This window comes from Penicillium arizonense (assembly GCF_001773325.1).
Source record: "Penicillium arizonense strain CBS 141311 chromosome Unknown PENARI_contig014, whole genome shotgun sequence".
In the NCBI taxonomy this organism is placed as follows: domain Eukaryota; kingdom Fungi; phylum Ascomycota; class Eurotiomycetes; order Eurotiales; family Aspergillaceae; genus Penicillium; species Penicillium arizonense.
In genome coordinates, this window is record NW_019173291.1 from 424,436 (window position 1) to 448,495 (window position 24,060).

General features: G+C 48.7%; 8 protein-coding genes across 8 annotated transcripts; 1 reads left to right on the forward strand and 7 right to left on the reverse strand.

The window, feature by feature from the left end:
• Nucleotides 1-117: 117 nt before the first annotated feature.
• On the reverse strand, nt 118-2,232 carry PENARI_c014G09229 (uncharacterized protein; the record flags this gene model as incomplete). The annotated part of the gene is made up of 1 exon (XM_022633587.1): nt 118-2,232. One exon carries the CDS (start codon nt 2,230-2,232, stop codon nt 118-120), a length of 2,115 nt encoding a protein of 704 aa, XP_022486630.1.
• A 990-nt stretch (nt 2,233-3,222) lies between these two features.
• PENARI_c014G03245 (sugar porter family MFS transporter) lies at nt 3,223-5,113 on the reverse strand (the record flags this gene model as incomplete). The annotated part of the gene is made up of 5 exons (XM_022633460.1): nt 3,223-3,596; nt 3,658-3,943; nt 4,001-4,361; nt 4,428-4,854; nt 4,909-5,113. The coding sequence occupies 5 exons, from the start codon at nt 5,111-5,113 to the stop codon at nt 3,223-3,225; spliced, it is 1,653 nt and encodes a 550-aa protein (XP_022486615.1).
• Nucleotides 5,114-5,926: 813 nt separating this feature from the next.
• PENARI_c014G02336 (cytochrome P450) lies at nt 5,927-7,492 on the reverse strand (the record flags this gene model as incomplete). The annotated part of the gene is made up of 1 exon (XM_022633440.1): nt 5,927-7,492. The coding sequence occupies one exon, from the start codon at nt 7,490-7,492 to the stop codon at nt 5,927-5,929; it is 1,566 nt and encodes a 521-aa protein (XP_022486562.1).
• Nucleotides 7,493-8,321: 829 nt separating this feature from the next.
• On the reverse strand, nt 8,322-9,762 carry PENARI_c014G08084 (uncharacterized protein; the record flags this gene model as incomplete). Its single annotated transcript, XM_022633567.1, has 4 exons — nt 8,322-9,160; nt 9,212-9,524; nt 9,578-9,622; nt 9,703-9,762. 4 exons carry the CDS (start codon nt 9,760-9,762, stop codon nt 8,322-8,324), a joined length of 1,257 nt encoding a protein of 418 aa, XP_022486541.1.
• Nucleotides 9,763-11,108: 1,346 nt separating this feature from the next.
• PENARI_c014G06905 (M20 family metallopeptidase) lies at nt 11,109-12,377 on the reverse strand (the record flags this gene model as incomplete). The annotated part of the gene is made up of 1 exon (XM_022633537.1): nt 11,109-12,377. One exon carries the CDS (start codon nt 12,375-12,377, stop codon nt 11,109-11,111), a length of 1,269 nt encoding a protein of 422 aa, XP_022486570.1.
• Nucleotides 12,378-13,108: 731 nt separating this feature from the next.
• Nucleotides 13,109-17,854, reverse strand: atrF (ABC drug exporter AtrF; the record flags this gene model as incomplete). Its single annotated transcript, XM_022633410.1, has 1 exon — nt 13,109-17,854. The coding sequence occupies one exon, from the start codon at nt 17,852-17,854 to the stop codon at nt 13,109-13,111; it is 4,746 nt and encodes a 1,581-aa protein (XP_022486598.1).
• A 1,386-nt stretch (nt 17,855-19,240) lies between these two features.
• On the reverse strand, nt 19,241-20,747 carry PENARI_c014G11434 (cardiolipin synthase; the record flags this gene model as incomplete). The annotated part of the gene is made up of 5 exons (XM_022633629.1): nt 19,241-19,370; nt 19,677-19,941; nt 20,003-20,322; nt 20,402-20,515; nt 20,566-20,747. The coding sequence occupies 5 exons, from the start codon at nt 20,745-20,747 to the stop codon at nt 19,241-19,243; spliced, it is 1,011 nt and encodes a 336-aa protein (XP_022486644.1).
• Nucleotides 20,748-21,678: 931 nt separating this feature from the next.
• Nucleotides 21,679-23,726, forward strand: PENARI_c014G07034 (uncharacterized protein; the record flags this gene model as incomplete). The annotated part of the gene is made up of 2 exons (XM_022633539.1): nt 21,679-22,650; nt 22,734-23,726. The coding sequence occupies 2 exons, from the start codon at nt 21,679-21,681 to the stop codon at nt 23,724-23,726; spliced, it is 1,965 nt and encodes a 654-aa protein (XP_022486741.1).
• Nucleotides 23,727-24,060: the final 334 nt, after the last annotated feature.

The following is a 24,060-nucleotide window of genomic DNA, read 5'->3' on the forward strand; positions in this document are numbered from 1 at the left end:
TTTTCTGACAAGAGATTAAGTTTGTTTTGGCATCCCGAAACTAGTGTGACAGTCTTCGACTGATTCTTCAGCCCCAACACCAAGAGACACCAGCTTCTATTAGGAAGTTCCTAGAATTTAAGAAGACATGGGATATCTATTTCTCCAGTAGAAGCTCTCCCAAATGCTCATAGCGTGCCAATTCTTCTGTACTTCTGGATTGGACTCAACCAAAGAGAAGTTTCGATGTATATCAGCAAATGGTAGGTTCTGCGCATCAATGTAGCGCAATATCTCGCGAAGGAACGTTTTGAAGTTGCTCTTCGCCGCCAACTCAAGAAGCGATAAACCAAAGCGGCTTTCCGGAAGAGGATTTGCTCCTCGGTCTAGAAGAAGTCGAGCGAATTGTAGGCATTTTGACTCACTATCAAGGGGGGAGAAATTGTGTTGGTAGCCTTGAAGATCTCGGATATCTGCGCCATAGCGTAGGAGCACACTAATGGTTGCTTCTGCATCTTCCAGGTCCTTGGCTTTCAATGCATCCTCCAGGTATGATCTTGAATAGAGTGGGTGACCGTCCCATTTAAAGTTTGGGTCGAATCCGCGTTTGAGGAATAACTCAGTGACCTTTGCAGATCCTCGCCGAATAGTCTCTCTCAACGCTAGTTCCGCGTCTCTATTCTCCGCCAGTGGCATCACACCATGCCCAGCCAGAAGATTCAGGACAGACGCCCCGTCCTCCGCTTTTGATGCTTCGCCGATCAGGCTTTCGTTCAAGGCGAAAAAGACGGAAGGCTTAACGGGCACATTGTGGTCGAGTAAGACTTGAATAGATGCAATATGTCCAGAACTGACGGCCTTTGTCATGGGATCTGCTCCGTCGTCACGAAATTGCGCTTGGCCGTCCGCACCTCGCGAAAGAAGCAAACCAATGATTTGAGGGAATCCCATGGCTGCAATCACTGCTGACTTATTTTTGGTCTCTGCTTTCCTGAGATCGAGGCCATGATCGAGTAGCAACCTCACTACCTCGATATGACCACCTCGACAGGCTGAAAAGAGGGGCTGATACTCCGGGTCGTAGTCCATGTATTCATCTTCCTCTCCATAAAGACTTGCACCATGTTCCAGAAGAATGGTCGCAATATCAACACGCCCTGTTTGCGCCGCAGCGGAGAGTGCTGGGCGGGGACAACAAGAGACATTTGGATAACCATAGTCGCAAATGCTATTTGCATCACATCCACTCGCAAGAATCTCCCGGAGAAGACTCTCAAGCCCACAAAGCGCCGCAACAAACAAAAGGATAGTCAAGTCCTCGCCCCCCTTGGAGATCTTAGCTTTCACATCAATCTTTGAGAGGAGGTAGTCCACGGCATCATATTCCTCTCTTTCGGCTGCCCATCTCAAAGGCCATAATGTAGCACCGTAACGCATCATCGGGTCCGGACAGGCTCCGTTGTCTACGAGGAAAGTGATGGCCTTAAAATCTCCTTGTATGGCTGCCCAGCCCAGTGGAAAGATTTCCTGTCTGCATGCAGCATTTAAATCGGCACCAAGACTGGTCAAATGTCGAACAATTTCCAACTCATTCTTATACATCGCAAGAGATAGAGAGGGCATATCACTATACATACTGGCTCCATTGATACTGTCAGGAAACAAACCTGCCAGTAATTTGACTAGAGCCAAGTGTCCACCGGTGACAGCCAGGTACATGGCATCGGTCGCATTTTGGGTGTTCCAATCTTTCATGGCGCCATGTGTAATGAGCAAGCGAACAACGTTCTCGCAGCCATGGGTAATCGCAAGGCTGAGCGGATCACTCTCACATTTGTAATGCAAGTTCGGATTTCCCTCTTCGTCAGCATCTTCCTGGTTCTGAAAGTCTTCTGTGAGGGGTCGCCACCCTTCCTTCCGACATGGATCAAGACCTAGATCCAGAAATAGCTTGACTACTTGCTCGTGTCCGTGAGCCGCTGCTAAGGCCATCGGCTGCCATTCTTCGTCCACGCAAGCACTTGGTAAAGCGCCGGCCGCTAGTGCCTTTCGCGCAGTAGCCTCGACACCATTTCGCGCAGCCCATTCAAGGGCGGAGCTACCAAAATAGAGGACATTGTGTCGATATAGATAATCGTTCAGCAGATGGTATAGGAATTTGCTCGTTCTTACGAAAGAGTTCAAATTACTGTCGTATTCCAAGAAGGTGATGATATGCGTGATCAACTCAACAGGCACTTTGGAAAAATTCATTTCAGATAGATGCATAGGATTTGCGCCATAAAGTGAAGGATAGAAAGATGGTTACAATGTTTAAAAGAACTTATTGAAGGCAGCAAGAAGTGGGATCAGGGGCGCAGTAATTTTTTAGCGTCTTGGACCCCAATCTGCCCAATCAAATTCAAGATTCGACCTAACTCCAAGGTCAACTATCTACAAAAACCACTGATCGCTAGATAAATCTACAAAACTCTTGTTCGTATCGGCTCATAGTAGTGATCATATGTCCGGTCCGTTGTTGTATTGCAAGGCTGCCTAAGGTAAGATCTTGTATATGCATTCTGAGCACGCCCTACGAGCAGTGATGGCCTTCCAGCGGAATATATATTAAGTTTTGTCATTTTGCGGCCACTTATGCCATCTGCCTGATAGGTGACCACAGAGAGAGTTGGCCTGTAAAGTTCAAGCGTCCGATGGCGTGGTGGTGGTGGTCGGAGGACCTGGCAGTTTGCTTGGTTCGTCATGGATAACTGGCGTGGGCGTTACAAATGTTTCATTCTTTTTTGGCTGCAGCACCAGTGCGGTCGACATGAAGATGAAGGACAATATCACAACCCTGCCTATCATCGTGTGTGCGCGTATATTAATCAAGCTCGGGGCTCTATTTACAACCAATATTGCTAGCGGGGATATAGAGAAAATAGGGTAAAGGGACCAGACGTGTATTATATATGCAAATGAAAAAATGGAAATGCAATCATCGATGTCACGATTTAGGATGAAAACCGATCCTCGACGATTCAATGGACAGAGTCTGGATGTCGGAGACTCAACTATTTTGGTCCTATGTTCAGCTCCTCTGACATAATCAGTTGGGCGAGTTGGTGTCCAAAGCTGGAGGGCACCAGCTAAAACGCCCTCATGCATCATGGCAAAGGCTACAGTATAAGGAAGCCAAGTTGGCCAGACTATCAACAAGGACCCAATTTCTTGGCTTGCGGAGCTTCTAAAGATTCAATAGTCTCAGACATGGGCCTGCGTACTAGTTTCTAGCCATATCTCTCGCTCGATTTGTGCCTGGATCTCCTCCTCGTCGTGGTGAAGATTGTCCCCAAACACCCCTGCGACCTGTTCGAGAGATTTGTTTGATGTTTCTGGGACAAAGAAGAAAGAAAATATACCAGCAGCAACGCAGAATAGACCGAAAAATAGGAAAGTGCCCCATCCCAGCGAAACAAGCATCTGAGGAACCACAGTTCCTATTATGAAATTGGCTAGCCAGATAGTCGCAGTCGCGAGACCAACACCCTTTGCTCGTCTGGAGCTTGGGAATACCTCTGCTGGAAGAACCCAAGCGAGGGGCCCGTATGAAGCAGCATAGCAGGCAACATAGATATCTGTTTTTGAGATTTATCAGAACACACAATCGAATTGTAACCGAAATTAGCGATTTCTTACATATCAGAGCCACCCCAAGCCAACCGACGCGCTTATTAGAAATCCAGCTATCGCTGAACCTTCCATATATACCTGCCATTATCAAATGTGGAATAGCCATAGCAAACCCGCCAATGATAGCAAGCTTTCGTCTGCCAATACTATCCAAAAAGACGAGTGTGGGAATACCAGCCGCAAGTTGGACGACATTGACTAGCCCGGAGAGAATCAAAGACATGTTATAACTTTGACCGAGTCGTGATAAGAACGTAGGGGCATAGTATACAAAGGCGTTGATGCCGGAAAACTGTGTCAACCTCTGTTAGCATCTCCACAATGTTTCTCGGTTGAATGGAAAGGACACCTGTTGGAAAAAAGGGATAGCAATAGCGACGGCGGTTCTGCGAAGATATCGTGGACGAAAAAGATCAATCCATCCCTTGAGTTCCATCATCGCTGGTCCTGTATTGGGATAGTCATTGTGCATTATCTCTCGCTGGAATCGAACTTCGGTGAGGATCCCTCTCCATTCTAACTGAACTGTTTCATCCGAAGAAGGTAATTGTCGTAGCTGAGCTAGTGATACTAGGCCTTCTTCTTTTCGGTCGCGAAGGGCAAGCCACCGAGGTGAATATGGGAATAAATGAATTCCCCCGCCAACTACCAGGGCTGGAATCATTTGAAGGAGAAAAGGCAATCGGAATGCCCAGTCACCTTGGATCGCTCTATTCACCGCATAGAATATTAGAGGTGAACAAAAAGTGGAGAGGGGGATAAAGGTGGGCACACACCTTGTTCCATATGTAATCCAATATGCGACAATGGCCCCTATGACAATACTGATGGCCTCAAGCACCATCAGTGAGCCTCGCAAATTTGGAGGAGCAATCTCCGAGATATACAGCGGTGCACCCATTGCCAATGTGCCAACACCGATTCCACCGATAAACCTGCCAGCAACCAGTGCATCATATTCATTGGCTGCAGTTTGGATAATGGCGCCGACACAGAAAAATCCGGTTGCAACGCTGATTCCCCATTTCCGTGAAATACGGTCAGCAAGGTATGGAAAAAAGATGCATCCCACGAAGGCGCCGAGCTCTAGCATTCCTGTGAGGAAACCAACGTGAAATCCGTAGTTTGGGGCATCGGAGTCGATTTGAGGGAATTGATCAATGAATTGAGGCATCACTAGAATTAAGGAGATCACTCCCTGATCTGAGGATCTATATCAGTGATCAGGAAATTTATATTCCATCGTGAAGGACTTACCATAACCGAACGAGAACCCTCCAAATGATGCTAGTAGAGCTGCACCGCAGACGAAAGGTGAATTGAGGATTCCTTTGATGCCATTTCTTTCGTAGGCTATTTGTTCAACTCTGAAGTCGGGGTGATCCTCACTTCTTTCTTCATCATGAACAAAAGAAGCCTTCGTCTTAGCAGCCTGTGCTGAATTATCATTGTGATCTGCCATGATGTTTGGCGGGACTAAAAAAATTAGCTCTTGTTGGAACTTAAATATAAGTAATCTCTTGAGAAACTTGTTATTGAAATTTGGAGACAATCCAAGGCTTATATAGCGCAGATAGTGCTGTGAGGGGGACATAGAGTATAGAGTCTCCATTCCCTTTAGGGCGCCTGTGATTTGTGAGACAGTCGCGCGGGGACAAAGTGGCTTGGCGCTGATCTACCCCGTGAGTTTGCGGAAATTTTGTCCATTTTTAAAACACATCTTCACCATGCAGATATCCAGTCCGATTGTCGAACTATATTCCGCTTCACTACTTTTATACTTAGTGGTAACTAATATTGGGTTGGGTAAGCTGGGCCGGCTATTGGGCTTCCTAAGTTTGAAAGCAATTCAGGATGGTTGATCCTCGGTTGTTGGAACAACTCGGTATCGCGCTGACGTTGAACTTCAATACCCTCATGATGCTTGAAGCGTCTCACGGATGAGTTTGTAAGTTATCCTCGCATTAAGGTACCTGATTCGACTCTTAATCTTGGCGAGAGACTTTAATGATAGTGGCGGCTTTTCGCAATTGCGAAGAAACTCGTGTATCGTGCATAAATTCAAGTTCCGAGTGCAACATAACTGTTCTGAGAGATAGGACTAGTTACGATACGTAGAAGCCATCCTATCAATTTTGTGGAGTTATTTGTCCTCGAACACTAGATTTGAATTTAGACAAACTATCATTTTTTATAGACACAGCGAGTTCATTCCATTCAAGCTCAATCTCATTTAGTCCCGTCAAAGTGATTGCATCTAAATAAGGCCCAGAAACTAGCACCCAGCAGAAATTTTTCGCCGCCAAAGCTTGATAGGCATATCGCCCATCAACAGGTTAAATGCCTCATGCCGCGTCAACTTCCACTCAGGACTCGGTAATGCAAACTCATATCGGTGCACCAACGAAGCAAGCATGACAGTTTGCTCTAGATATGAGATATTCCGGCCAATGCAACCTCTTGCCCCTGTCGAGAAAGGGATAAAGTAGGGCTCCATTCTTTTCCTCTCTTCAGGATCCATCCAACGATGAGGCTGGAACTCATCCGGATTTGGAAAAACAGTCGGATCATGGTGGGCACCATAGATTGTCATAGATACGCTAGTATGACCTGGTATCCATTCACCGAGGATCATCCCACCCTCCGGGGGTGTTCGGCGAGGTAGGCCTGCTGAGGTAGGGGGAATTACCCGCATAGCCTCATCTAGACAAGCGCGTAAGAAAGGGAGATGCTTGACAGTGTCATATGGAGCAACGATATCATCTTCGGTGAGAACGCCATCAACTTCCTGTCTAAGAGTCTCTAAATGCTCCGGATGGCGAATGAGAAGATCAATGAGCTGAGTCAAGGCAATGGCTGTGGTATCAGCACCGGCATCGATGATAGCACCAATTTCGCCGACAATCTCACCCCATTCCAAATTATGGGGCTCGCCAGCCTTGTCATTCATCATTGTCGAAAAAAAGTCATCAAGGTCTTCTCCATTGGCATATCGGTTCATGCGAGTGACGGCTTGGTGATAGATAACGTCCTTCCACGGCTCAGCATCTTTCCAAACTTTCCACCACTTAGGGAAAAGCTTAGAGATCCAACTAAACAGCTTGAAATTGCCGTAGTCCCACACAAAGTGAGATAGAATGAAGGCATTCTGATTCTGAGCCTTGCGGTAGTGTGCCTCGTACGTTGTACCGTCCAATCGCTGCGCCGTGACGAGGTCATCTCCTTTTTCCAGAAGACCTAACGTCGAGGACAGTGCAATATTATTGATTGCCTCGATTGTAAAAAGGTTGATCCAGTGGTTGAAATCCACAGTCAGGTCGGACGGGTCGGGAAAGGAATTTGTCGGCAACGGCTGCGTACAGAGCTTATCGAAGGCATTCAGAAGTCGCTTTGTAGTAGACGCGACTTTGAACTCCCATTGTACAAGGTTCTTGATAGCGAATGCAGCCGAGAGCCTTTTCCTCTTCGCGCTATGGTCTGCTTTGTTCACCACATCAAACAAATTGGGATGAGGACCACCCGTGATTGCATATTTGAGATCCTTGACACAGGAAGTTGAGTGCCCATAGATATCCCGGACTGCACGAATGTCGCCAAACGAAAGATTGTTGGGACCGATTCGCAGGATGGCAGAACTTTTGTGTGCCTCTGTGAGGTCTCTTGATCGAAAGCCGCTGGCGCTCAAGTAGCAATAAGGAACATCCGTAATACCAGAAAAGATGGAGTAGTTTTGGAATTTTCGGAGGCCTTTTGGATCGCGGAAGTAACGTAAAACAGGCAAAACCAGCCAGTATGTAACCAGGTAAAGTAGTGTTGCAAAAATGACCATAGTTGGCAACATGGTTGCGAAGTCTTGCGTTTAGGGGGAGTGGGGGGGGTGTTTTGGCAGGACATTTCAGTTGAGCAGCCTTATTATATATTGCTCACGATGAGATTGGAGTACTTGCAAGATATCTAACAGATCCGGGATACATCTTAAGCCGAGCAACTTACACCCAACAGAGACACTACGGCACATGCGGAAATAATTGCCCTTTCATCGAAAACATTCCAAGAGTAGGGAATGCATATTTTGAGGGAGAAAAACTGCGCAGAGCTCGCTGTGAAGTAGGTCCGAGAGCAGTATGAGAATTCGAGGGTGATCGACCCGAATCTCATATGAGATGGGGAATGTGCTGCGGAAATCTTGGCCCAATTGGGATACCCTTGCGGAATTTCGAACGCAAGTTTTGAGAACCATGGTTTTTGGATTTTCATGAGATCCATTATCGTGAAGCCCGCAGTATTTCATGTAAATCTCATTAGTAGATCTCCACGTGTCGGGGGAGACTTTATCAACTTTTGTCATTTGTCATGGAGGGTCTCAAGGCGATTACAAATGGCGGTGTTAGTTTGAGCAAGGGCATTAATATTAGTACTTATTTAGAGCTGTCATCTATGCCGTCACCTAGGATTGGTAAAAACGTCATTAGATAAGATAAAATGGCGCGAGATTGACACGCAACACGACCGAGGTGGCCCACAAATTCCTGAGGCAACGATCGCCTTGTGATATTAAAAAAAAAAAAAAACACTTTAAATTCTATATCCACTGACGCATTGAGAGAAGAACGAGGGTGTGTACATGATTTAATGAGATTCAGCAAAGAATGCCTGATTAAGGGGTTGATTTAATTCTGCCAAGCCTCCTTAAGGGCCGCAGAAGTGGCGGCCGTCGGCCACGCATGGTGATATTCAAGATCGGCCAAAAATTTCAAAATGGCATCTTGTTCCGCAGCATCAGTGAAATATTCGCCGCAGACGGAAATGCCAACTGCAGCATCCACCATCAAGACCGGATTGGAATTCGACAGCGCAATACCACAAAGTCGACGAATGATGACTCTCAGCTCCTCCTCCAATGCTATATTCGCTGCGCGGGCTGCTAGTCCAAGCCGAGACATTTTTGGATTGGAGACAGCTAGCAAAATTCGAGACAGCTCAATATGCTGCGCACCCACTGCTTGACATGCGTTATTGTGCCATATGACAGGGAAGAATTGTCCATTGGACGGATCGGCTTCCTTGAAATACAGAGGTTTGAACTCCAACGGTCTGCTTGTTTCCCACATCAACTCAAACGCCTTGAGCTTAGTCCATCTCTCAAGCTGCTCCTGGGGAGTCATTGATTTCCCTTCACCAAAGCAGAATTTGAGGAGATCGGCACACCAGACGAGGATCCGATTGGTCCAGGAGAAATCCCCCGCGGAAGCAAAGACGGTATAGTCATTCGCTGGACACAAGGGTAGACGAAAAGTGCGTTGATTGAGGAAAGCGCTCCAGATCTCCTGTCGCAGCGCTAACAAACAGGCTGAATGGCGCAAGGATGCCGAGGGAATCACTTGAAGATCTTGATCCCTGGGGGGCCCTTGAATAGTATTATAGGCGTAAAAAGAGTCATCATGCTGATTGTTCACAATGCATTGAACGGTGTTGAGATAGGCTTCAGAGTCGATTCCCAGGGATGGTGCTGCCAATCGTAGTTAGGTTTGCCATGAAACGCTGAAAGTTGTTACCATACCATCAATTTGCTCATAAAATCTCAAGATGGTGACAGCCGTGAGAACATCCTCGTTGTACTGCTCATTGGGATCATTTGACAACTGAATAAGATATGCGATGCAGGTATCATGATAGCGCACAGCGGAGTCTGCTGTAAGCCCATGGAGCCTAATGCCGTCGAAGACGACATAATTTGAGCTATCCCGACAAGCCGCTAATCGCGTCAAATGGCCAGCAGACGCAGTGTATACAGCGAATCGCAGAACCGGACAAAACAGTGCCCTTTCTGGGACATTTAACTGGAAATGGCGATCGCGATCGCACGTGTCGAACTATTTTCACGTTCAGCAAGACGACACTCAAAACAAGGTCAGCGCGCACTTACCCAAAATGAAAGCGTTTCGGTGAAATGGCGCATTAAGCAGGCTTCCTCGAAATTAGTATATGAATGTTCTGTATCTTTGTCTGGGAGGCCTTTCAAGGGGCCAAGCGGATACTTATCCCGCTCACGGGGAAAAGATAATTGCGACTGGGATGTTCGGTAACTTTGATGCTTGATAGGTGAGGCATTGGGAGAGAAAGATGGTTCAGAATTCGTTCTACCAGTAGATAGACTCGCTCGAGTACCCGATAGAGAATATGCAGGCGATGAGTTCAAAACCTCGGAATCATCCCCAACGCTGGAATGAATGTTATGTGTCTCGTCAAGTACACAATTACTCGGATAGTTGATCGGTGTAGTTGTTTTCAATGCTGGCTGTGGCGAAATTACTTGCATCTCACAAGCAGAACTATGGCGTACTAACTCAGACACAATATTTGCTGAGCCTTCTTCTTGCTCTGAGGTCTGTGTGGTGTGTACGAAATGGAGTTCTCCTTTTGAAGCCTCATCAGCTAGCCAATAGACAAGCCGTAGATCAACTATAACACACCTTTCTGATTGGGATCAACCCATTCTTGATTGGGGGAAAAACCAAAGCCCCGGCTCCTTCGACGAGCATTCTTGAATCTGAAATTGGATAGAGATGATTCGCATTGCGTTTTAGACTTGATGCAAGTCGAGCATGGCCTTTCACCATCACCTTTGCAGTGAACGATGTTAGCAATTCCATACGTTCAGGTCATCATAAGTGAGGCACTACATTTTCGATGACGGACTAAATAAGCGAGTTAGCGAGGTCTTTCAATCCTTGGCTAACTGAAATAAGACCTGCCTTTGCACCATTCGCATGGGTTTGATGTGTAGCGCTTGCGAGTCGTCATTACTATATGTAATGAAGGACATCGTCCCCCACTAATCATTCAACTGGGATCAAGTCACTGTGATCGTATAGATATGTCGCAGGTATCAGACACGCGGCGGAGAAATCAATGAAGTGAAAGATGCGGAGAAATAAGTGCGGGGAGAAATTCTAAGTTAAGGTGTGGACGTGATGTTGCCTAAGGATTCAGGCCGACAGATTTTGTCAACCCCCGAGCTCTACCTACCAATGGACCAGAGAAGACGAGGGATTTCTCTCAGGGGAACTCTTAGGCAGCAACGTACGGATTATGCTGCTAGTCGGACAGGGTTCTGAAAGGCTGACAGTCTAGTCGGTATCTGAATCCTTGGGTTCGTGCATGCGCTGTTCGAGCACGGTTTTCTTTGTCTCTTGTCGATCACCCGGCCAGCGGGGCCTTCCTGCAGCCTCTGAAAAATTACATTGGACGTGGCCATCCGATGCAACGTTTAGGGTTGGTGTAGTCATGTATGACAGTATGGGACTAAGGAGTGCTCTGTTTCTGAGTTGGATTGATGGGAAGGCTCTGTTACTGCTTCCACAAGCATGGCTCACAGCTACGCAATATATGGTACCGCGGCTTTTTTTTTATTGTAACCAAAGATAGACAGGTAAAGCCAGTTGGGTTGCAGATAGCTACTTTCTCAAGAATGTCAATGCTGCAAGGCACAGCGCGTCCACGCCTGTTCTCATGGTTGGTTGAATCACGGGCGCGAACAAAGCCGAATGGTTGCCAGGAATCTCTGCCATGAGAGCTTCATTTTCATCTTCCTGGGCCTTATCCCAAAGCTCCGGGTCAATGCCTCCAAACAGCCAGAAGGAGCACGGAAGACCTTGAGAAGTACCTAATGTAGAGAAGTCTTCGCTAACATTAGTCCTTGGGGTATCGCCATCAAAGGCATCCCCGAAATGATCTCCAAATGATGCGGCCAACTGCAAAGCAGCGTTCTGATCATTTGTAGTAGGCGGGAACCGCCTCGTCGGAGTAATAACCGGTGGTTTCGGTGATCCACTAGCAGCGCATTCCGCCTCAACAATACGTTGAATGGCAGAAAGAATCTTCTGTCGAGTCTCAAGCTTGACAGTTCTAAAATCAATCCCAATCTCAGCCCTATCGGAGATAACATTCTCCGTCTGTCCAGCCTGCAAACTGCCAACAGTAACAACACCAAGATCACTGGGATCAACCTCTCTGCTCACAATACCCTGCAATCTCACGACAACATGCGCAGCAAGAAGGACAGGATCAACTGTATGATGCGGCTGAGACCCATGGCCACCCCGACCAAACAGAGTAATCTTAAAGCTATCCGCAGCAGCCATAATCGTCCCAGGCCGCGAGCCAACAGCCCCAGCACGCATTCTCATGACATGCTGACCGAAAACATAATCTGGCATGGGGATCTTCGAATAGAGCCCATCATCAACCATTGCCTGTGCGCCTCCGCCTCGTTCCTCGTTCGGCTGGAAGAGCACGATCAAAGTCCCGCTCCAGGAATCCTGCGTCCTCGCGAGTGTTTCAGCCGTTGCAAGGAGACAGGTGATATGCATGTCATGGCCGCAGGCGTGCATAACTGGCTTGACGGTCCCATCGCCATCACGCATAGTCACTGAACTCGCGTATGGGAGGCCTGTGAGTTCCTTGATGGGTAGAGCATCCATGTCGGCGCGAAGGAGAATTGTTTTTCCCGGGCCGTTTCTGAGGATACCTACTAACCCATAGCCGCCGATTTTTGTGTGGATCTCATAGGGCCCTAGGTTGGATAGAATGGATGTGATCTTTTCTGAGGTTGCCTTTTCTTGCAGGGAGAGCTCCGGGTTCGCATGGAAATGCTTGTAGAGAGCCTCGTATGGGGTCAAGTCCAACGGGGCGGTGCTTAATATGTCTGATAAGCTTTGGGCCATTTTGATGGATGTGGAAATTGGAATAAGGAAGAAGTTGGAGTGTTTACCTGGTTTTCGTTATAATGTTGCTAGTTAGTCATCTAACTAGGTGCCCGCGCGGGGTACACCTTCCCTAGACTAACCCCATTCATAATGACTCATTGATGCTTACAGCCAATGTCTCAGGGGTTGTCTCCAGAGAAGAACTCCAGTTGGACTATATTTTCAATACCTGGCTGCAGTGTGGCACCTAATCAGTACATTCTCAGAGACCAAAATAATTTTTATTGAACCTTAGTCGTTTTCCTTCATCGCGCGAGCAAGCAAGCCAGCCAGCCAACAATGATCAAGATATTTGTTAAAGGAAATAACAATCATCCATCCATACATATATAAAGACGAAAAAAGGTACAATGCTCTCCTCCTGATTTCAGGTTATGAGCCCGGATAAAGGTTCTCAAGTCTAGGTGAGCATCACGTAGAATGTCATCATACAGGTTCAAGCACCAGCTAGGATCGAGCATGGTAGTGTAGAATAATCGGGTGAATTAATAATGTGCTATATTTAATTGAAGAGACAACTTAGAAGTAAAATCATTCCGTTAATAAATAAGTGCTATGTATGCTTTTAAGCTCCAATGTATCCAATATTCACCAGCTGAATATCACGCTCCATGTAAATGCATATTAAACATGACATTGGGGGAATGAACCAAAAGAAAAAATTAATAAAAAAGAGAAAGAAAAACCAATCAAGCCTGCTCACTCTTCTTCCCCTTGAACAGACCCTTAACACGATCAACAATCAATCCAGCACCACCAAAGAGGTACCCAAGACCAAAGCCCCAACCTCTAACACGAACGGTGTAAATAAAGAAGTAAACCAAAGCCCAGTTAATAATAACAAAAGCCAAGAAGATACCAAAACAACGCCACTTATCACCAGCATGGACGTTCAAATTGGCCATGTACTCGGACCCATCCTTATAAGGACAATACTGGCAATCGGAAGTAGCACCAGGGTTAACCAGATACCCAACCTTAGCAAGCTGACTAACGAAGTCACCAGCATAAGCCTCACAAGTCTGACCAGGCGGGGGATTGAAATGCGTCGATTCCTGGGTCGCACAGTCGACCTGGACAGCGGGCAAAACGGCAGAGAGGACACCACGCAGCCACCAGGTAGTCGGGTTAACGTAGTACATCCAGTATTTCCAGAAGACGGGGTAGTTGGCGTAGGGACGGACGATACCGTTGAACAGGTTGACCATGACGAAGAAGAAGGGGAGCACGTTCGAGATGACTGTAAAGGAGGGCGCGAAGGCGCAGATCCATTGGCCCCATGATGCTTGGAAGAGGAAGAAGAGCATTGACATGAGGAAGACGTAGCCCGCTGTTGAGGAATCTGTTGGGAAGCCGACGGGGTAGTACCACAGCAGCCAGTAGATCAGGCCTGAGATGATGGCTGCTGGGATTTCGCAGACGACGTTTGCTGTACAGAAGGCGACCCAGCCGTAGATGCGGGACGGGTATTCTCTGGCTTCCCAGAGGGCGCGGTTGATATAGAATTTGGGGACGATGGAGTTCAGGACAATTGGTGGGATTAGGATGATTAAGAAGACGGAGAACATGCGATCTTGCATGGATGCCACTGTGTTGGGGAGCATCCAGAAGGTGAAGCCGTTGAAGATGCCGATGATGACGCTGACGAAGAGTTTGCCGTAGTAGTAAGACGGGTCACGCCAGTAATTGAGGAAGAGACGTTTTGTGAGTTGGATTGTTTGGGTGGAGGTTGGCGCGGCGAATTCGTTTTGGGTGCCGTTTGATTGTTCGATGGGGATTTTGCTGCGCTCTGTGCGGATGCGTTCGATTTCGGCCAGCATGGCATGGTTTTCGTCCGAGTTGCGCCATTCTTCGTTCCAGTCGACTTGTTTGCCGTTGCGCTGGGTTGCTTTTGCGGCAGTTTCGAGGATGAATTCGGCGACGTTCTTGGAGGGTGGACAGACGAAGCCGCGATCGCCAAAGTACTTGATCACTGCGGCGCCTTCCTTGCCGACGGGGCCGAAGTAGAAGGTGTTACCGCCGGGGTTCAGGGCGAGGATCATGTCAAATTGCTGGATGAGCATGGAAGAGGGCTGGTGGATGGTACAGACGATGGCTTGACCGGCTTGGGAGAGCTTCTTGAGGAATCGGACGATAGAGAACGCGGCCTGACTGTCGAGACCACTGGTAGGCTCGTCAAGGAACAGAAGAAGACTGGGCTTGGCTGCGAGTTCCACACCGATGGTGACACGCTTCTTCTGCTCGACGTTGAGAGACCCGATAATGGCGTCCTGGATATCCTCAAGTTCCAAAAGGTTAATGATACGGTCGACGTACTCGATCTTCTCCTGGCGTGGAGTTTCACGGGGCTGGCGGAGGATCGCAGAGAACTCGAAAGCTTCACGAATGGTCGAGGTATTATCGTGCAGATCCATCTGCTCACAGAAACCAGTACCACGCTGGAAATCAGGCCCAAGATTGTGGCCATCGACGAGCATTTCTCCAGTGACGACACCCATCTTCTGGCGCTGGGCCAGAGTGTTCAGAAGAGTAGTCTTCCCGGCACCGGAGGCACCCATCAGAGCAATCATGACACCAGGCTTAGCGTAACCATTGACCTTGTTGAGAAGCTTGCGTGTTCCGTTTCCGTAGGGGACGGTGTATTCAACGTTCTGCCAGGTGAAGCAACGCTCACTCTCGGAAAGACGGCTGAAAGCAGCATCCTCACCAGAAGAGCCCTTACCCTGGGCAAGAGCGGCATTGTCGGTGGCGTTGGCGACCTTCTCCTCATCGTTCCCGTTGGTAGTCTGAGCAGCGATATTCTTAGCACGCTTAGACTTCTTGAAGACCAGAGCACCACCACCACCACCGCCGAACGAGAGGAACTCAGCTGCCCAGATAGTGACCAGGATGTACAGGACAGTAAAGGCAATGATGACACCAAAGTTACGCCACATGTGGTGACGCGTGAATTGGAAGTTGGTTGCCAAGTACTGAGATCCAGAAACAGAAGTACTACCAAGGGTTGATCCAGTCAGAGCACAGCCCTGGTACTGCGGGTCAACATTAGGACCCTGAGGAACCAACTGAGATGGGTTGCACTCCATGGTACGGCCAGCGAACTCATTCGTCAAAACGGACTCGTAACTGTACGAGATCGGGTTCACATAGAACAACCAACCGAACCAAATCGAATCAGAGATCAAGTTCTGCTTGGGGATCACATAGCCGACGTAGATAATGAGCAAGTTCAGTCCAATACCAGCGAAACGAACCGCGTCATCGATAGTAGGCGACAGGGCAGCGAACATGCGGTAGAGCGAAGTGATGCAAATAGTAGTCGTGTACACGAACAGGAAGTAGATGAAGAACTTGGAGACATCGACATCAAGACCAGTCATGAAGTAGACGATAATCGTAAACGGCACAACCATGCAGAAGATAGCCGGGAAGTCAACCACCACACGGGCAATCGAGACAGCAGACGGACGGTAGAAAGCGTAATCCTTGTGACGGGCAACAATGCTACGTCCAGTCACAGCAGGCATCAGCTCGGTCAGCTGGAGCCAACCAAGGAACAGAATCGAGAAGAAGAGAGCACCACCACGCGAGAATGCACCGCTGGTATCGAGTGATTCTCCGTAGAACAGGGACGAGACAATGAGACCGTTAGAGATGATGATGAAGTACTTGGTGTAGAGAGACGTCTTGTCACCCCACAACAGCCAGAACTCACGCTGCACACAGGCCATGACCTGGCGCACGAGCGAGACGGTGTACGGCGACTTCTTGGAGACGGTCTTACTCTTCGATTGAGCAACAGTCGACTGGAAGCGACGGGTATCCTCCTGTTGGGTATCCTGGAGACGCTTCTCATAGCTGGAAACATCATCCTCGATATACTTGTGGGAGGCGCTGTTCTTGAAGATATTCTCGAGTTCCTCGGCGGTCTTGGGGGTAGACGCCTCACGGCCGGGCTGGAACTGACGGGCGTTGGGGTCACAGAGGGAAGTCAGGAAGTCGGCAGTGGTGGATTGACTAGGGCAGTGGAAGCCGAGGTTGATGAAGTACTGGCGGGCCTCGTTGGCGGGTCCTTGGTAGAGCATACGGCCGGCGTCAATGACCATCACCTTATCCATGAGCTCGTATATGCTTTCTCCGGCTTGATAAAGAGTGACGAAGGTCGTGCGCTTGCTGACGTCTGTCATGATGCGCAGAGACTTGGCGTAGTCCAGAGCGGTGCTGGCATCCAGACCGCGGGTTGAGTTGTCCCAGCAGACGACGGACGACTTGGTGGCCAGGGTTTCGGCAATACTGACACGCTTCCGCTCACCTCCCGACACACCGCGCACGTACTCGTTACCAACAAGTGTGTTTTTGGTGTGGCTGATACCGAACATCTTCAACAAAGCATCAATGATAACGGGGATATTTTCACGGTCATGCTTGCGGGTCTTGTTGATGAGGGAGAACTTCAGAGTCTGCCAGACAGTGAGAGAAGGGAAGTGCTGATCATCCTCAGGGTTGTAGTTGACCTCGCCACGGAAGTACTTGTTCTGATCTTCAGACGAGAGACCGCCATAGCTGACCTCACCCTCAACACCAGCAAACGCAGCCCGGTCATTGGCAATGGCCTTGAGGAAAGTGGTACAACCCGCTCCAGGACGACCCAGCACGAGCATCATCTCACCCTCACGCACTGCACCGCTGAAATCATGAATCAGATCACGAACGGGGGGCTTCTTGCCGAACCGCAACTGCGGCACGAACCGGCAGACGACGTTATACAGATCCGGACCGAATGTTCCCACTACGGCGTGGGGGAGGGTGCGCACGAACGATGCGCCGGTCTCGACACCCTTGACAGTGAGGTTCTTGAAGACAACACCGACCTTCTTGGCGGGTTCGCCTGCGGTGGTCCGACGCTCCAGATGACCACCGATGAGGAACTCACCCAGATCGAAGTCCTCAGTCTCGACTTCGCTTTCCTCCTCCTTGCCCTTCTCCACGTCGCGGCGGCTGGCGCGTGACTTCAGGCGTCGGGCACTCTTAGTGGTCGACCGGGTGCGGTGCAGACTGAGACGGGTCAGTTCGCGGCGCATTTCCTCCAGGTCTTCCATTGCGCCGCGGCGGGAGACGGGCTCCCCATTCTCCTGCTCACCCCAGCGGCCATCTTCGCTTGCAAGAGATGAGCTCAGGGATGAGGAGGTGGAGGTCAATTTGATGGGTTCTGCTGTCTGGTTGTTGACCTGTTCGGTAGTGGCGGTCTCTTCGGAGGGCTCCTCGGAGGTTTCGGTATGGTGGTTTTGTCCATTGGAACCAAGGTTTTGGGCGGAGGACTCGGTGTGATAGTTCTGTCCAGTCGAACTAGAGTGTTGCGCGGAGGAAGTATAAGTTCTGGACTCGGACACGGAGTGTTCCTGGTGAGAGTCCATTGCACGGAAATTGGCGTCCATGTCGCCTTGGTCTCTACTCTCAGGCAATCAATGGCAGATTAATGATATTAGAGATGCTGATTAGGGTATATACAGCGGGAACAAGAAAGGAAATAAAAAAAGGAGTGGAGAGTATTAGCAAGCAATTCAGACACAGTCCATGGACGTCCCGGATGGTTAAATAAGAACGGCCATCTTTTTTCCAATCGCCATTAACTCCGAGATCGATTTGTAAGACACCAAAACAGGACGAAGAAGACAGACATGTGGGCTCTAGAACGGTGAAACTGTCGAATCAGGGAGGAGATATACGTTCGTTGCCTTCACAGAGCTATAGTGGAGTGCATGAGTCAAGGTTAATCATTGGGCGTCATCGAAGAATTTTTCGCCGGAGTTAGACTAATTCCCGGACTTTACCCGATCAAATGAATGTGGGCCATTTCTGTGTGTATACTGACTGTTCATTGGCTGTTAATCTGTCATCCCGACGGAATATCCATTCCTATCTTATCGTGCTGACCGCCAAGAGATGCAAACATCGGCTTTTATATTCCGCTAACATCTAATTACCTTGCAATTCCCTTGATTGGTAATGTTTGGTTGGAAATCGAGCTAATATTAGCTATTCTTGGCATTTCATACGATTTAGCTTTGATATATGGACCTAGGAGTACTGTACTGGACCATCATGCGCAATGGTGATTCATTGTGAGTAATATAAGTCCGTGCACCTGAATAAGTCCACCCACCAAGCCGGCTCGCCACCGCACAAACCTGACTCGAGTTATACTTCCACACGTTCAAACCTGCAGTTCGGCGACTTTTAAGATCTGACCGATCCACATCGGCCAAACCAAGCCCGGTGGCGTCCCAAATAATTGGTAATCGCATCTACTATGTATTGCGGCCCATACCGACAACCGACATGACTTGCGCACCCGAGAAATCGGCTAGTGGACGGGCAGTTCCGCCGGCACTAGATGTCGGAAAACACTTATGTACGCTTACACGGCTTGAGTATCCATTAGCCCTGAATCATGGCCCTTAGGCCGCTTTTTGCTTAGTTTTGTCCGATTCTTGTGTTCCTATTTTTCATCAAATGCCGAATCGGTCTGGAACGTACAGCTGCAGGTCTCCACTTCAATGGCTGTGCTGACTGCATCTGGTTTGCATGCCACGTTTTAGATATCTCACATGTTGGTGTTCCGTCCGACATGTAAGTTACATGTACGTGCACAATGAACGGTGAGACACATTGGGTATATCACTTGGGTTGCTACTCGTACATTACAAATTTTTAACCGAGGGTGGTGTTGGGCTTATTCTGATGTTTCATATGCGATATCCCTGTTACAGGATTTAGTACTATACACTTCTAACTCGTTCAGGTTAAATGCTAGATCCAAATTAAGGCTTGCGCTTGGCCGCGGCTTGGGCGATGCGCTTCTGGATCTCTTCTTTGGAAAGGATCTTTACCGCGTTGTTGGAAAAGACGTAGCTGAGACCTGACCAGAGGGTGGTGCCCGCGACCAGGTACCTGACTTTTGGTTAGTACAAAAATGATAAAATGCTGAAAGATGCGACGCGACATAAGGCTATTTTTGAGCGACAGGAAAAAAATAAGAACATGCAACAGTGAGGATTCGCTAGTGGTCACCCACCTAACTACTAACTCACCGGCGTGTGGCTTAAGTACGGCTGAGCGGACGGGAAGCCCTGTTCTCCACACCCTGTGGTCGCATGTACTTAAGAACGCCTTGATGTTGCTTAACTTGGCCCAGGGGAGCCTGGCCTTCCAACACAAAAAAGAAAGGGAATAGAATGAAGCGAAAGAGAAACTTACTGGAATCCAGTCATGGCCTCGCTCAAATGCCAAGCACTAACAAACGCTTCGGGAACTACAGGCAGTGCGATCGCGCTACCAACCAGCACCAGCTGCAGAGCAGTGTTGATCTTTGAGATCTCAGTAGGCTTAACCTCAGCCGATGGGAGCGAGAAATCCCAATACCGGGCCATGGTCTTAGGTTCAGGGAGAGATATCCAGCGGTAGTAGATGGCGGACATCGCGAGACCAACGTCCCGACCGAGGATGATCACGGTCAACCAAACTGTGCAAAGGTCAACATAAGAACCGCGCATGTCCATATCGACCACGAATACGAGACTTACCAGGGAGAGACCCGTTAACAGCCAGACACGCGACTCCAATCGTCATCAGCAGCTTATCAGCCATAGGATCGATGATGGTTCCAACCACCGTCTGGAGGTTATAACGCCGGGCGATATAGCCGTCGACGAGATCGGTGATGCCTGCGTATGCGAACAGGGATAGCGCGGCTGTGTGGTAGTTGTGTACCAGGAGATACCCAACCAAAGGGGCCGCTAGTAGCCGGGAAAAGGTGAGAATGTTCGGGACAGTGTAGATATTCTCGTGTGAGCTGGCGAGGGGAATTCGCGCCAGAATGGGTTTTTTCTTAGGAGGCTCAGATCTGCCTGGAATTAGTTGGGGTCCATGAAGGTTCCAGTTGACTGTTGGGTGCTGGAACATGAAGTAGGCTGGGCACCTACGTTTCAGGGGTTTTGTTTTCTTCTGGAGATTTTGACCCGGACCATCTTTGCTGGGCGAAGAATGATGGGGGAATGAGAGTGGTGGTCCGGAGACAAACCTGGCTCTTCAGGCCGCTGGAAAATGGTTAAAATTGTACAGTCGAAGATGAGAGGGCGTGTCGTACCCAGTTGGCATCTGGCTCAATGTGGAAGGCCGGATTGTGGCCATGCAGTGGAGTCCACTTCTCTGAAGAGCCTCCGCCCGGAACGCATTACATCTCATGGGAATCCGTGTATCCCGTAGCAAAATTTGAGATGCCTGCCGACTTGCCCGAAGGGACAGCTGAGCTGCACATGAGGCGATCATGGTGACACAAATGAAAAGACAGTTGGATGGACGGGTGAAGTGTCGACACGCCGGATAGAGAATAAAGCCGGCAATCTCAAGTATCACAATTGCTTTGTATCAAAGCTTTGCACATGCACAGTTGGTTTCGGACTATGCAATGCCACTTCAGGATCCGGGTGTTAATGTAGTGGGAAGCACAAACAAGATCTGTCTAGAGTGAGAATTCCCGGTGATCCACGGTGCAGATTCAAGGAAAGAAATAAGACAAATCAAACAAGCTGATCGCAGAGGAGCCGCAAAAAACACCAGTATATGCTATAGTACAGGGAACAATCTGGCGGTTGTTAGCAGGCGAGGTCGGAATTTAAGTCGCGCACCCCGATCAGGCATACATACAAGGATAATAAAACAGCAAAGGTGATCCTTTACGAGATGCAATGAACCAGAACCAGAGAGCTCTAAACCATTGCCTATCGTTGATGAACTTTCGTGATCGCGAGGCGTTGAGTTCTGCCCGGCGGAATAGTTAATCCGGCCGTTCTGATATGTGTTCCCCAGTCCCCGCCAAGGATCGGCATCAACTCAACTACAAACGTGAAACTACATACAAGATGTGTCTAATTTTTAACTTGAATGTGTTTGAAGATGACAATATCATTCCACAAGTGACGGCCTGGAGCCGCGTCACAGTGACCAGTTTGACCAGTGGCTCACCTGACACCTATCCCACACCTGACACTCCAGGTGATGGGAGACATCATCGCCAAGAGATGACAAAAAAAGCAAACTGATCTTGCCTGTAGTCTACTAAAATCATATATATGCCCATATAGTAAATTTGAACCTGTATGCACTATACAAAGCGAGGCATTTGAAGAGCCGATGGACAGTGAACAACAACATTCAGCAGGGACCAGCGGTTTTGTCGCACTGCGGACGCCATCCCAACATGGCGTATACACCAACACCAGCCCAAAATGGGCGCCTGTCAGATTCACTTTCCCTAACCTCTATCGAAGACGCCCCTCCCAAAGAGAAAAAGCCACCCGATCCCAACATGGCAAATCCACGCCTCCTCATCAACCGTGCTTGTATTTACGAGCGCCATCTACCAGGCGATGCATATATTACCGCGCACGTGGAGCGTCTGCAACACGGGTTTTATTCGAGCAGTTCTGTTTCTGACAAGGATGCTGAACATGTTGATTTCCTCGCTATTGGGTTCGTTTTCCATTCGCCGCATACTCTCTCTCATCGCTTTAAATCTGCCTCGATCAAGGTCTCTGTTCATGGTGCGAGGGAGATGTCTCGGTCGCCTCTTTATCCAAATGGATACCCGCCTGGTAACCCGAGGTTCCTCATGCATGCGCCGCGTTTGATCTACGGTACTGTGTCGCCAGAGACGATGGAATGGACCTTCAGTCTGGCGGGGTCATTGGGTATATCGGAAATGCCAGTGAGCGCGAGTGTGATTCCCTCAGGAAGTGTCAACAGCCGATACAGACGATACGAGATGATGCGCATTCAAGGGTCGGCGCGTACGCTGAAGAGCCAAAAAGGAGCAAGTTTCGACGTTGAGGCTGGGGAGATTGTTTGGTCCATGGAGGAGAACAACCTGCAGAAATCCGGTCTACCGCGTGAGTTCACCTTCGTCATGTTGGTTCAAAAGCCTACGGTCGATAGCCGGCCCGCTTTGTCAATTGAGGTCGAGCCTGTTATCGATGTTTGGTTTGGAAGTTACCCGAGTTGGATGCTCAATATGTCCGCGTATAAGCCTGCTCCTCGACGGGGTGTCGACTTTCAACAGGAGGTTGGTCAGCGGTTTAAACCTGTGGACCCGGTCCGGGGATTCAATTTTGCTGCTCTTGAGAGTCAGTTTGATGATTACATTTCTATGCCTGGAAGGAAGTTCAGCCGTCAGGTATGTTTAACTTCATGAGCTGACCAGCAGATTCCACTTATCCAATGATAGAAAGGCTAATATTATCTTTCCTCCCTACGAAGATGCAAATCCCAGTAGACCCAGGGTTCCCAGAAACCAGACCCCAGCAACCTTATCCCGGTCAATATGGTTCCATTAACCCATATCAGCAACAACTCCAAAACAAAACAAACAATCTATCCCTCCAGAACAATGACCTATCTCTACAAAATAACCTCCTGCAAACAACCCTTCAACAGCTATGGAACAACACCCAAAGTCAATACCAGGGCCAAGGCCAAAACCGAACACAACCCCAATATCAACCTCCACCCCGAGCCTCTACTCCAACTATCATAGCCACGGCACCCAATATGACGGGTCTCCCAACAGCAGAGGCAGCAACAAATACCCTCAATATCAGACTATTACTAGATAGCCCGACGCCATCACATCTCCCAAATCTCAACCACAAGATGAACACGAACGGAAAGACACGCAGTCCTCGTGCATCACCGCTTGCGCAGCGAGCGGAAAGCTCAAAGCAGTCTAAGCCTCAGCCCCAGTCTCAATTGAGAAACGTCCCTCGTCCAAATCTCAAAACAAAAGACCCGTCAACAGATAACGACGACGTCTTCATGGGCGAAGAAGCAAGCTGTGGGCTGGAAAAAGTGGATGACTTTGGTCATTCTTCATCTCCCACGCCACAACGACAAAGAGAGATTCGCCGTACTCAAAGACCAAGGTCGGGGATCACACTTGAAGAGATGCGTGATGGAATAATGGATGAGGAAGAAAGGAATCGGCGTGCGGACTCTTCATTGCAATTGCAATTGCAGACTCGGGCAGGGAGGCAGAGTCAATCTCAGGCTTTGGATCAAGGTGCCTGTCCGACTCCTGAACAGAGACCGCAGCCTTGTCGGAGGAATTCGAGGGCGAGTGTTGGTTTGGGGTCTGGGAATGCTGGTGGTGGAAGCCGTTCTGGTAATTGTGTCGGCTATAGTCATCGGCAGATTATGAGGATGGCTAACTCGCCGTTGTCAACTTCTTTGCTTGCGGCTTTGGCCGAGAAGTGAGTATAGATTTCGATCTTCTTTTCCGGTTTTGTTCTTTTGTTACGGAGCATATTTGTCATTAGCGACGCAGCGTTGCCCTCGCGTATTTGTGTGGAGATTGTATCTGTATTTTTCGGGACGCTTTTGTTGCTTACTTCTTTTACGGTATACTTATTTCTGCTGCTTTCTTGTTGGTGTTGATGTTGATAAATTACTTGGTGGCTTTTGATTTGGGATACCCAGCGTTAGTCAGTATATATTGAACTTGGACCCTTCGTCATTAAGAATGTGAATGGAATAGGAGCCGTAGTTGGTTCGGCTTTTTTTCGATGCTACCCGCGGATATATGGCACCA